Here is a 13,796-nt window from a genome sequence, read left to right on the forward strand (position 1 = left end):
TTGGTCGGCACAGATTCAGTGGCCGAAGGGCCTGTTTCAGTGCTGTATCTCTAAATAAATAAAAAATAAAAACATTGCATAACTCATCAAAGGACTCCCTTTTTAACTGACACTACTCACGATTGCAAGCATAGTTTGCTCTCAGATGCTCAGCTTGATGGAGAAAAAACTGTCAGATTCAATTCCAATCCATTATAACAAATTCCTTGTCAGTTAATCACATAGCAGAATTGGCAGAAGTTGTGGTGAAATCCGATATGCTAACTGTCATACACTTCCAACTGCATGTGTATGATTGACAGTGGGAGACACATTGGGGACCAAGATGTGGATGGCAGGGGGAAATTGTACACTCGTTAATCATCAATGTATTTCTTTAGCTGCAGTGGTTGTTTCCAAATCAACAATCAATATGATTAACACAAACACCTATGACTATGCCATTGCTTCTTTTATTGAAGTAAATGTCATTTAATTCAAGTTAAGAACACCTTTTAGTTGTATAATAAAAACTGACACTCTTACTGGAGAGCAAAAACATCTGCAGTGTTCAAAGTTCTTTGAGGCACTTCAGTTAAGATTACAGAAAAACCTGCAGCTTTTTTTTCCTTATCACTTACAATTGTATGGCCAATACATTTCAAAGACACTGCTTGAGCCTGCCTCTCTCCAATTTCACAAGAATCTTACAAGTCATACCTTTGTGGTACCTAATAAAACTATCTCACAGTAAAACAATAGTTGACATAGCAAGTAACAATGGCAGCCATTAGAAAAAAGACAAAACTGATCTTGTCCTTAAATCTACCAAACTTCAAATTTACTGTCGCTCGGTAATATTTTGTTGGCTGTTAGTTTTCTCCAGTGAATAAAGGTCTGCTAATTTTTTGAACCGAGGTCCCCAGTTAGTGAGGTAATCATAATCCTGATCTGTATCTGCGGTGACTGATTCTAAGGAACTGAGTGATTCAGCTATGGAGCAATTTCCTTCATAAGCGTAGGTCACCAGGGAATCATAAGGAGGTGCATTGGGATCTGCATCATTCTCCTGCAATCTCTGATCAATGAAGTCTCTGATATCAGTGTTGTTTTGTATTATTATGGTCTGTCGCTGTGGATGGTGGGTCTCTGGCTTTACATCTCTGCGTAACTGCACGTCTTCTATCAAGTCAGGTTTCCTCAGTGTGCTAATGTCAAAAGCCTGGGTGTCTTCCTCTCCACCTCCTTCATCATCGTAACTGATTACGTTATCTCTGATATCTTCTTTAGAGGTCATACAGATTTCTTTCTTCCTTTGCCTTCTTAATGCCACAAACAGCACCACAATCACTATGAAAATTGGAGCAAGTTTAAAAATACATTTCCACTTAACAGTAAACATTAAAAAAAAGTCCTGCCTTTATGGCAAAGAAGTGCCAATTGTTCTAACTAGTGTATGTGTTTATAGCCCAGCGTTCCTGAACACTTAACAGAGTAGAATTAAATTTTAAATCCACATTAAAAAATTGAAGGAGCTAGGGTTGATATGAAATAGGATTTCACTGAGATTGAAACACACAGAAAAGCTGAAGTTGCTAAACAGTGTCTATTTACTCGAGTATTCGGCAGGTATTCCTGGAAGTGCATTTGGTCACATGAGATCATCTGGGCACAGAGCATAGAGGAAAATCAGTTGGAGAGGACAGCACATCCATCACAGAGCTCGAGCAACCTCTTGTCCTTCATTGAACTGGACAGAAAATTGGTTGGGGACCCTTCTGGATGTTCAATTGTCTCCAACCAATTTTCCACAATGTGTTGTACCAAAGTAATCCAATATGTCTGAGTCCACTAACAGGGATATCTACCCTGTAAGTCTGATCAATTTGGAGAATTCCCATAGAGGAAATTTCCTATGTTCTTGTCAAGAATTTCAATCCTCGCAATTCACCAACAAACTTTGGTAATATGCTTCCGATGATTTAAGGTGGATCACTCTCTGTAGAATCATTCCGATCTCTTCAGTTTCCCCATAGCTTATCATCATTTTCGGATGTTTCAAATGTGATGCATCTTGGAACATTTCAATATAATACACATGCTCTACAAATCATTATTGTGAGACCCTTATCTACAGTTTATGTCCTTAATAAAATATTGGGAGTGTATTGCTTCAGGGCTTCTTCCATTTCACCACTGCAAGTTCATCAGAAACCCTGGGAGTAACGGTGAAATTGGGCAGAAGCGGAGAACTGCTGGGATCAGATCAGCCCATTATTGTCCTGTTGATTTCTTTTAGTTATCCCTGGAGTTTCCACTGAGCTTACAGAGGCAGAATGGTAGAAGCCTTAAGAATTCTCCCAGTGATTATTTTTCTTAAAGAGCAATCTTACTGGGGTTTTCTGAATTGCAAAACTATACTTAGAGTATCAAAGGCTGTGGCAAATTCCCTGTTATTGTTTTTACAATCGGAATATTAATGGTTGGTTTCAAAGATGAAATTTCTACTAAAGATCATTGATATAAAATTGGCACCTTTTAAATGATCTAAAATGTTTGTACAATAAAAGTTGCTGCAGTCTCCTAGTTCCATTGCATGGGTCAATTCTTTGAACTGGCCAGTGTTATACCCTTTCCCTATGACTATTTATTTCTAAGGAACTTCAGGATGAAAAGTGAAGAAAGAAGTTTACAAAATGCTCCAAGATGAGCACTCACGTTACTCCTCGGTAAGACTCAGAAGGCTCTTGCAGAAAGGCTGGTTGGCATTCTCATTTTCCACCTCAGTTGGGATTCATTGATAAAATGAACCCACAGATGCCAGGGCTTTTATTATTGCAACATTTCTTGTATTTTAAAGGACTTATGCAACTCATGAGATATTCTTTGTAACACAAAAAGAACATTAATTTTAATTTTACAGCAAATTGCTAACTGAATGAAAATTGTGATTGCTATACTTGCAGCCTGCAGTCTATCTAATCACTAAAATAGTTAATGCAGTAGAAATTAATTATGGCCCATTTTTGGGAGTGTAACCAATGCAAGGAGGCTCGAGATTCATTTGTAATTGGGAATTCTGCTTCATTTCAATAATTTGGGTGAGTCCCTGTTGCTTTTTGCATCTCTAGAGGAAGTTTGTCCATTTCCAAAGGAGGAATTTCAGGCATCACTGGCAGCAGCCCCAAGGTAAGTCCAGGAATGGAAGAGAAAGATAATGAGGGAGGAGGGAGGAGGGGTGATCATGGCCCGGCAGCAGCTCTCAAAAGAGCAGTGAAGCACTTTTTAAAAAATGTATTTTGTTGGTGGGAAGCAGCTGCTGAAGATTATTGAGCAGAGCAGGCCTAGAGCCTAACTTAACAGAAAGGGAGTAAAACAGGCAGTCGGCCTCCCATTTCAATATGTAAGGTGCCTAACTGGGTATCTGCTGGGGCTGCCTGAAAAATCATCTAATTCAATATGGCATTGGGTGTCCACCATTGGGCACAGGGCATTTCACACAGTAACAAAGATCAATTTCTCACCCAATGGGCTGAATTCTGTAAGTCTGCCAAAGGACGGCCACACACCAAAGAGCAGCCGCATCTTTTAAATAGCCGGGGCAGGGTGGGCCTTCCCCCCGCCCCAACAGATCACGTGGAGGGGGCGGCTGTCCATCCCTGGCAATGGCATCAACTGCCTGTGCGCAGGCGCTGACGCCATTTTTAAAGGGCTGTTAGCCCTACTGACATATTTAAATTTAAGTGGCATTAAAAACATCTCTTTTGTCCCTCTCCCACCCCCTCCCAATAACAACTAAATTAATTATTTGCCATTTCCCCCCGCAAAACACTTACCTTTACAATCTGACCTACCGTCCCGCAACTGCACAAACATTAAACTACAACCCTTCCCACCATCCCCTGCACCCATGATGTTACTTTGACCCCGTTCCCCACCCTCCCGCACTGAGAAACGTACCTCCTCCCCCCTCCCCACCAGTATTGTGCCCCATTTCCCCGGACGGGGATCCGAAGGCGTGGCAGTGCCAACCGCTGAGGTGAAGATCACAGCGGGACTTCAGGAGGTGATGGGAGAGTAATTAATGCAGGTATTTTAATTTATTTAAATATTTAAATTGCATTCCCGTCGCTGAGCAGTGGAGGGGGATGGGCTAGCCGCCACGAGGCCTCGCTGCTGCTGGTAATATCAGGCCGGACCCTGCCAGCGTTGAGGTCCGTGGTGGGCCTTATCCAGGGCCATCTTCTGGACCCCCCCGTTACAGATCCCGACATTGAGGGCTCTATAAAACCAAGCCCAATAGGTTTTTCTGTTTTTCTAGTTTATTATTTGAAGTTATAACTGAGTTTCCACTCATTCATAGGTCAAATATCAGCAAATACAGGTGTTCGCATTAAAGCACATCTGTCACATAGCTTTCAGATTAGATTTAGGAGATAACAACAACAACTTGTATTTATATAGCACCATTAACATAATAAATTGTTCCAAGGTGCTTCACAGGAGTGTTATAAAGCAAAATTTGGCACTAGCCATATAAGGAGATGTTAGGGCAGATGACCAAAACTTGGTCAAAGAGGTAGGTTTTAAGGACCATCTTAAAGGAGGAGAGCGAGGTGGAGAGGCAGAAAGATTTAGGCAGGGACCTCGCAAGCTTAGGGTCCAGGTAGCTAAAGGCACGTTCACCAATGGCGCAGCAATTAAATTTGAAGATGCTCAAGAGGCCAGAATTAGAAGAGTGCAGATATTTTGGAGGGTTGTGGGGCTGGTGGAGACTACAGAGACAAGGAAGATTGTAACGTTTGAAATTTGGCTTACATTAAGTTTGAGATGTCAAAGCCGAGCAAAACTGTTAAATTGTTGTGGCCCTGGCTTGATTTAATAACCATCTAATGTGACCAAACTGCAGATAGGATCCTTATAAAGATATAGCTAATTAAATCTATGAATCCTAATGTTCAACGGCATTATAGTGTTAACGCACTAAATTTTATTGGTAATTGAATGCCACTTTATATTTTCTATATTGATAAATTATTGGGCATTTAATATAGTAACAAGGCATAGGGTTAGACTCACCAAGAAGTATAATGATGCAAAGCAGGATTGCTATCAATGCCTCTGTGCTCAAACCCACCGGCAGAAAGATTGCTTCCACATTGCAAGACAAGATAGTGCCGTCCACATCACATCCACAGACTCGAATAGTTAATGTATTTGTGCTGCTTTGTATAGGGTAATCACTGTCTGAGATCACAACAGGAAGAAAATAGAGCTCCAGCTGCCTGCGACTAAAGCCATTTCTCTTGGGTAAGATTCCAGCTGTGTTGTCTGTGATACACACATAAAAGAGTGTTGTTAAAAACATGAAACAAAGGAAAAGAATGTATAGTGGAACTATTGAGACAAAACAGCATGGAAAATAACTTAGCAACATGTTTTTTATTGATTCATTCATGGGGTAAGGGCATCATGAGCAAGGCTGCCATCCCTATTTGTCCCTGAGAAGGTGGTGGTGAGCTGGAGAACAGCCTCCTTGAACTACTTATGTAACCAGAATAGTGCAATGTTGTGCAGAGGCTTTATAGACTTCTCCAGCAGAAGTAAGGCAGGCCTATTGTACTACTTTATGCTTCAAGTAATTACTGAGCATTAGGAGTCTGCAATAGGTCTATGTAAGGTATTTTTATATGAGCTCAAGATAACTGTTGAGTAGTGAAATGAGAAATGGCATGTAGGCACAGATAAAGCATTACATGGTTTTTAAGTCCACTATTACATGTTAGTCCGCTGCAAGGAATCTCCCTTTATTATCCATCTCTTGGTACTTTAAATGTAATGGTTTCAAATATTCACTCTGTAAAGCAGCAAAAGATTAGCAAAGCATGAATGCAGTTAAATATGGCCATTTATTTCTTGTAATTACAGTAAAACAACCTTAGCTGAGTTTTTTGTGATACATTAAACCTTTCACAAGTACAAACCAGTTAAGAAAGAGACCGGGTGCAATTATATTTTACTGAAGCACATTTTTACTCTATTGAAGTGCACTGCTGTCTGCATGGAGTTATGTTGTTTACTTTTATTAGAAAACAAGAAGTATTATTTTGCATTGCTCAGTAAATGTTAACGGTTATACTTAAGTGTGATTTTTAGTTTTTACAGAAAGGTTGGAAAGAAACTAGCAACTTATGACATAAGAAAATCATTTCTTTTCAGGTTAAAATAAATGTTTTGATCTTATCTATGTTGAATCCTTAACTCCAGAGGTACTGGGCGACATGGTGGCTACAGACAGTGCAACATTTAAGAAGGTATTATAAAATTATTGGTCATGGCTGCACAGGTACTGCACACTTAAAATTTGCCTTTCCTTCATGGTACACTGCAGAAGAAATGTGCTCGAACAAACGGAAGCAGAAATAGACTTCATTTCAACTGCAGTGAAATGAATTTGCATAACAAATGCAAAACTGATAAATTTGCAGCTTTGAATACTTTTTCCTTTTAAGATTTTAAATCTGAATATATTTACCATTAACAAATTAATTTCTGTAAAGAGATGCAACAGTGGAAAGGTCAGGAAAAATACAAGTCACTATTCCACTGTGATCATTTTGGGAGAGGAAATTGGCTGATTCTGGCTGCGCTGTCCAAGGCCATATACTGTATCGCTTTGCACTTTTATCGTGCAGCTTTCATGTTCCACAAAACCTCTTTGAATTCAACTGAACTATTTATGAAACACATGACATTTGATAACATTAATAATAATCGCTTGTCACTGCTGATCCACAAGCTGAAAGTCATGGGATGAATTTCACCCTTGTTGTGAATTCAATAAAGTAGATGTGAGTAGGGAGGGGAGCAGTAGAAAGTCACTTAAAAGTTGTAACAAATTTCCATCCATTAGTAACAGTTCTTTAAGACCTGCTCACAGCTTAATAGAGGTGCAACATTTTGTCTTTTGAGGACTAAGACCTTGTAAATAGTCTATCCAGATACATTAGTACAGAACTGTCCTGGGGAGTGGGAAGGGCAAAGATCTAAATGATAAGCAAATCCTGAAATTAAAAAGTAGTTATTATACTAAGATAAAATTCTCCCAAAAGACAACCTAAGGAGATCTATAAAAACATGCTGTTAATATTGTATGAATATACTTATTGATGTTGACCATGGCTCAGTGGTACCATTCTCACTTATGAGTCAGAAGAAGATCATGGGTTCGAGACCCAATCCAGAAATGAGAAAAACATAACCTAGGCTGATATTTGAATGTAGCACTGAGGGAGTGCTGTGCTGCTGCCTTTCAGGTTGGATGTTAAACTGAGGCTCTTCCAAATCTTTCTCAGGTGAATCTACAAGATTCCATTCACTACTCTAAGAAATGGAGTGGTAATGTCCTGTTAATCATCTATCCTTCAATCAACATCACTGAAAGATTTTTGGAAAGATATTGATCATGGCCATGAAAAAACAATTAACTGGGTCATCAAGCGAGCAATTTCAAACTGTGATCTCTCTGTTCCGATAGGAAGAGCACCTTAGAAAGAGTAGGGGGAGCCTCAATTTAACGTCTCACCTGCCTTCAATAAGCTTTTGCGACTGCTAATCAGTGACTTAAAGACTGTTTTAGAACCTCTCACCAAATTCAACATAAACTGGCTGACACACGTGTCAGCCAACCAGCAGTCTTTAAAGGGACACCAGAGACTGCCGATGAAATGATCAGTTAACTTTTATTGTTACTGTGAGGTTATGAAGAGCAGGACCACTCCTCCTGGCTCCACAACAATACCATGGGCCGCTGCCAGTCTGGACTTACTCTCCCGCTGCTCCTAGTCCCTCACCTCTAGTTCACATTCCCCCATCCCTCCGGTTCACCTCCCCACACCCACCCCAAGACCTACAGGCCAGCTCTGCCTCGGAGCTGCTGATTTTCCTCGGACCTGTCTGGTGAACTGCTACAGGATGCCTGATAGGCATCTGCAACTTGGTGCCTCAGGCAGATAAGGCCCGAGGCTCAAGGCCCAGCAAGACCCGGGACCATGTCTTCCAAAAAGCATTCTCTTGGTGACACCTGTTTTGTACCTGTCCCTAGCACCATTCCAATTTTTCGGCCATTATCAGCACGCTGGTGTCTGTGTGATCTTGCTGTGCACAAACTGGCTACAGTGTTTCGCCTATTGTACAACAGTGACTACATTTCAAAAAGTACCTCATTGATTTGGAAACACTAACAGGTCCTAGGGTCATGAAAGGCTGCTTCTGACTTTAAATAAACCTGAGCAGTCCTCCCTTCAATTCAAGGGTTCTAATCACACTCTTTGATACAATAAACTTGCTAATGCATTGTGTGAAATTCTTCTGTCAGTTATTTTATGAAGTTAATGACAATTTTAAAATTCCTACTTTTGCACAATACAGTTTGATCTCTTAAGCATTTTAACAGAATATTAATAACTGGTACACAGAACCAACGATGAAAGACAAATGATCAATAAATATTTAGCTGGAATCCACTGAATGGAACATACAGTCCATGCAAGTAATAAGTAACAGAGCAAATGTCTAGCAGCACAGATTCCATGTGTTGTGACATCCAGCCAGTATCCTTTAACACATGATGGAGAAAGAATGTACAATGGACGGGCTGAGTCCACAATCAGAGACTCCGGTCCAGGTGCTTAGGGTGGGGATTTAAAGATATCTAGCTGGGAAAGAATAATTAGGGAATCATCGCTGTTTTTTTCAAAAAGGGGAAAGCGCCTTTTGTCTTAAGGTTTGATACCACTAGTCTTGACTATTTCAATGCTCTCCTGGCCGATCTCCCATCTTTCATGCCCCATAAAATTAAACTCATCCGAAACTCTGTATTGTAACTAACACCAAAGGCTAGATTTTGTGCTGGATGTGAGCCTTTCGGCACCAGGCTGAAAAAGCAAGGGGAACCCCGTCTCTGCCTTTTTGTGCCTCCCCGGCGTGATCTTTTGGTCTTTTTAAATCAACGTTTCCGGCGCCAGGATCCCTGTCCCTTTAAAGACGGGGATCCCACCTCCAAGAGCTGCCGGCCAATGATCTCAGAAGTATCAGCAGCGCCACTGGTAGGGGTGGACTTTGCCGGTACTGCAGAGGACTCAGACCCAAGCCCAGTGCTGAAACCCCAGAACAGAAGTAAGTGAGATGAGGTCACCAGGGCCAGTCTGGAAGGCCCCAGCAAGGGGAGACAGGAGGGGTGGTTGTGCAATCTAGAGGTGGGGAGACCCGGAGTGGGGGGGTAACCTGGTTTCCAGTGGGGGTCTTCCGTGGGCCACAATGGCCCACAAAGGAAGGACCCCGCCCAAGCCCACAGGCCTCATGTTACAAGGCGTCCTCCCCACGTGGCGGAGGTAAGCCCCAGATTCCAGCGGCGGTGGAAAGAGGGCCTGAATTGGCTGTTAATAGGCCACTTAAGGGTCTCAATTGGCTTGTGGGTGGAAAGGCCAGTGTGGGCCGATCCCACCTTGGGAAGATCGCTGGGTGACAGGGAGGCAATGGGCGAGGGACTCCAGCCCCCACCACCTTTCGTGATGTTCCGTGTCCCCCCCCTGCCTCCGACCCTGCCTCAGGGAGCCACACAAAATCCTGGCCCAAGTCTTGTTCACCCATCATCCCCTGTGCTCGCTGACCTACATGGGTTCCTGATCTATTGACCAATTAAAATTTTCATCCTTGTTCTCAAATCCCTCCATGGTCTCGTCTCTCCCTATCTTTGTAATCTCCTCCAGCCCTACAACCCTCCAAAATCTCTGCGCTCCTCTAACTCTGGCCTCTTCAGCATCCCTGATTTTAGTCGCTCCTCCATTGGTGGCAATGCTTCTAGCTGCCAAAGGCCGAAGCTCTGGAATTCCCTCTCTAAACCTCTCTCTCCTCCTCCTTTAAAATGCTCCTTAAAACCAACCGCTTTAACCAAGATTTTGGTCACCTCTCCTGATATCACCTTATGTGGCTCGGTGTCAAATTATTTTGATAATCGCTCCTCTGAAGCACCTTGGGATGTTTTACTATGTTAAAGGCACTATAATAACACAAGATTTTGTTGTTGTTGTTGGTTGATTCCCATGGAAGAGAATTAAGGTTTCCCATCACCATCCAAAGTAGGTCCACTGCTCTTTGCTAACAATTGACTCTCTGTTGAAGGGTACGCTTTTTACTGTGGGGTTCTTTTATGCTCTTTCCACTCAGAAAGAACATTGTTCCTGATTTGAACTCCGACCGGGTGGGTGATGAGGTGATTTGGAAACTGTCCCACATCTGGAGAAATCAGGCCTGGTTAATTTAACTCAGGGGTCACTGGTTCACAGCCAATGAAGAACTTTTTTGAAATGGAGTCAATGCAGTAATGTGGCAGCCAGTTTGTGCACAGTAAGATTCACAAATAGCAATGTGATAAATGACCAATTAAATTGTTTAAATTGTGGCTGAAGGATAAATGTAGACCAGGTCACCTGCTCCATTGCTTTTTCCACATTTTGCCATGAGATCTTTTACATCCACTTGAGAGTGCAGACAGGGCCTCAGTTTAACATCGCATCTGAAAGACGACACCTCCGAACGTGCAGCACTCCCTCAGTACTACACTTCAGTGTCAGCCAAGATTATAGGCTCAAGGATCTGGAGCGGGACTTCAACTCACAACCCTCTGGCTCACAGATGAGAGTGCTACCAATTGAGTCATGGCTGACAGTTATTAAACTTATCACAATTACTGCTGTTGATTTGAAATTATTAAACAATCAGAACACATGTATTCTCAAGTCCACTGAGCTTTTTGTGATTGACAAGAAAAATATCTTACCGCCTGTGCAGCAATACTCTTTAAATGGAATACCACAATCCTTTTTTATAAATTGGATTTTCTTCTCAGGAGAACATTTTCATGGAGCCATTACATGCAATTTCTATACACATTCCATTTGAGTTACCAAATTTGTCATCAGTTTTTCAAGTTAAGCGGCAACTTAGCTCCTCGAGAAGTGTAAAGCAGCATTATTACAAATGCATTATGATTACCTGGATCTGTGTATTTTTATTATTACATTTGTGTTTCACAAAATGAGTTGGAGGAATATTTTGCCACTTTAATTGGTAGCTTTTAAAATCTACAGAATACAAAAAGGAATGTTCAATTTATACAAAAAAATGAGTAGTATGGTAAATGGGTCACGATTTTCCACTAAAAATCCACCTGATGCCATTTTGAACTGGGTCATCTTTTAGCTTTCTAATGCACCTGCCTGGATCAGCAGACACCTATTTAAGCAAGGAAACTAGGGTCCTGTGCTTGTTTAAGGACCCAATCGCCATTGTACACTCTATAGATCAAATCCACAATTGTCACACAAATCACAGATGGGCACAGCCTGGATGGCATTATTTCATGACATTTAAAGGGATCACCATCTGTTCTCAGGTAAATTGCTCGTTAATTTATTTCAGTTGCTGGCGTGCCATTTTTCCTTTATGGGAGTTTTGGCTGCGGGAACTGACATTAACCATTTCAGTAAGTATTGAGGCTAAATCTACAGAGGATTTCTGACTGGGGTTTCAAGCAAAATTCTGTCTAATTCTGATCTAATCGATGCTGGAACAAACCCAAGGGGTTGAATGGCCTGTCCCTGGTCCTACATTCCGAGATCATAGCTTATCCATATCTCAACTCCATTTCCTGCCTTAGTTCCATATTTTTCAAAGCTTTCACCGAATAAAATTTATCAATCTCAGTTATCCCGGAACACTCTGTGCTGTATAACTCTATGACTTTGGTCAATAATAACCTATTCTCTTTGCACCAATACTCTCTCTTAGGACTTCATTCAATGTCATCACCAACAAGGCTGTTTGCCTGGCCAACACATACTCACCAAGCAACCTCAGCACATTAATAATTCTGTAAAAGACTGTAATTTACAATAACCTTTAAACTTTTCCTGTGGTGATCCCCATACTGCCATCACCCCTCGCAAACCCCACCCCCACCACCACCCCCCATGCCTGTCTTCAGTGCTCTTTTATCTGCTTTCCTGCTCCTGCAATGCATTTCCCAAGTGACTGCAGCCATGGGAAGTAGAAGACTGTTGTGCCCCCAACATGGTCACTTGCGATGCTTGCAATCGGCAACCTTGGGGAGCTGGGGCTTGAGAGGGGCCTAGCTGAAGATCGTGGCACCCCAGCTGCAGTTGGGGCAGTCTGGCACAGTCTGGTTTTGCCACACCAAGGGGAGTAGCAGAAAAACAGGCTTTTGAAATGACCCCTCCTTCATACCAGGACAATCCAACTGTTTGACTGCCCACAATCCTCACTGGGGAAAAGCCTACCCTGTTATGTTCTTACAATAGGAAGACAAATCAGTAATATATTCTCAGCTTTTAAAATGCAACTTTAAAGAATATCTTTTTGATAATAAACAACCAGTGTAATGTGTACTACATAGCCATGGGAAATGGAGTCCCAAATTGCTTCAAATATGTGGATATAATGGTGTGAGTGAAATGAAAATGACAGGAAGACAATATTTTCTATCTAGATGTCAGCTTAAAAGTGAAGGAAACTGATAAATTGGAAATTTTTGCATGGATCTTAATCTTCAAAAGAATACAACACAGGGATCAAGTTTCTATGTTGCTGATTACTTAAATAAAGGTTGTCAGTTTTGAAGCGTGGTTATTAATGTTGTTTTCACCAGTCAACCACATGACACACAATGGCTTTAAAAAATATCTGCAACAAAGATTGGACGTGTATTAAAAAAAGAGTAATTAGTTTGAAGAGAATTCTGTGGGAAATAGCCTGTCATTCTTCTAAAGAGAGAAAAAATAAAAAGCAGCAGTTCTTACTTCCATTGTCATGAATAGTGAAGTTTGGGTTGGTGGCAGCCTCGGGTGTCAGTCTGAAGTGAAATTGCGGGGTAGTAGGTGGCATGTCTTTATCCTCAGCGCTGATCGTCATAATGATCTGAAAGGATCCACAGCATGGGGAAATGACTATTCACACATTATGGTAATTCTGTATCAATTTTAAAAAAAACGTCTTTCAATCCTGAGCAACAAACAGAAGCTGCGCCCTCCTGTTTCTGTGCACAAAATAACAGGCCCATGATTGAATAATCACAATGCTTGGGAGCATTGTCAGAGTTTTGAAGGTTCATCTGTCAGAAAACTTATGAAGGGTTTTGACACAAAGGAAGCTGAAATAAAGAAACCACCTGAATATTTAAGTGCTATAATGTAATAAAATGTAGATGTGATATGATATTTATACAAACCTTAACAGCCTGCTTTGTTACATTGCATTTTGTAAGATTTGAACTAATCATAGGGATGGTGTTAACCCTGAGTCTTTTTTCATCTTGCTGTGTTGCTGACTGAGTCCTGATGCATGGGTGTCTCCCCAGCTGGTAACAAACACAAGCTAAACTTGCTGCAAAATCTTGTAAGACTGGGGGCCATTTTTATTGCTCTTGATTTTTCTTGTCTTCCTGAGCCCAGTAAATGCTCAGCTCTGCTTGCAACACATTCCTGAGAATACTTTAGAACTCTTTTTCGTATGTGTTTCTGGCAGAAGGAATCGAGTGCACACCACTTTCCATCTTTAACAATGGGTTATCCAGAAGTGGATGCCCCAGTCTATTACTATATGGCCATTTTTTTTGTTTACGAGGATACCTTGAAGTTTTGGTCACTGTTACACTTGGCGACTTATATTATTTCATAAGAATACCGGAGGTTGCTAACTCAATTTGGATTGCATACTGTGAGACAGTTACTTAGCGAGAG

General features: G+C 41.4%; 1 protein-coding gene across 3 annotated transcripts in view; it reads right to left on the bottom strand.

Annotated features, from left to right (window-relative positions):
- Positions 1 to 372: 372 nt before the first annotated feature.
- The window catches only part of LOC137381317 (cadherin-12-like), a 199,771-nt gene continuing 186,347 nt past the window's right edge, over positions 373 to 13,796 (bottom strand). For all 3 annotated transcript variants that reach the window (XM_068053715.1, XM_068053706.1, XM_068053724.1), the window contains 3 exons: positions 12,858 to 12,975; positions 5,059 to 5,310; positions 373 to 1,329 (listed from right to left, as the gene is read on the bottom strand). In XM_068053715.1, the coding sequence (XP_067909816.1) occupies positions 821 to 1,329; positions 5,059 to 5,310; positions 12,858 to 12,975 (879 nt within the window). In that variant the 3' untranslated portion in view covers positions 373 to 820. The remainder of the gene's footprint in view (positions 1,330 to 5,058; positions 5,311 to 12,857; positions 12,976 to 13,796) is intronic.

Source organism: Heterodontus francisci, chromosome 2, assembly GCF_036365525.1.
Source record: "Heterodontus francisci isolate sHetFra1 chromosome 2, sHetFra1.hap1, whole genome shotgun sequence".
NCBI lineage: Eukaryota > Metazoa > Chordata > Chondrichthyes > Heterodontiformes > Heterodontidae > Heterodontus > Heterodontus francisci.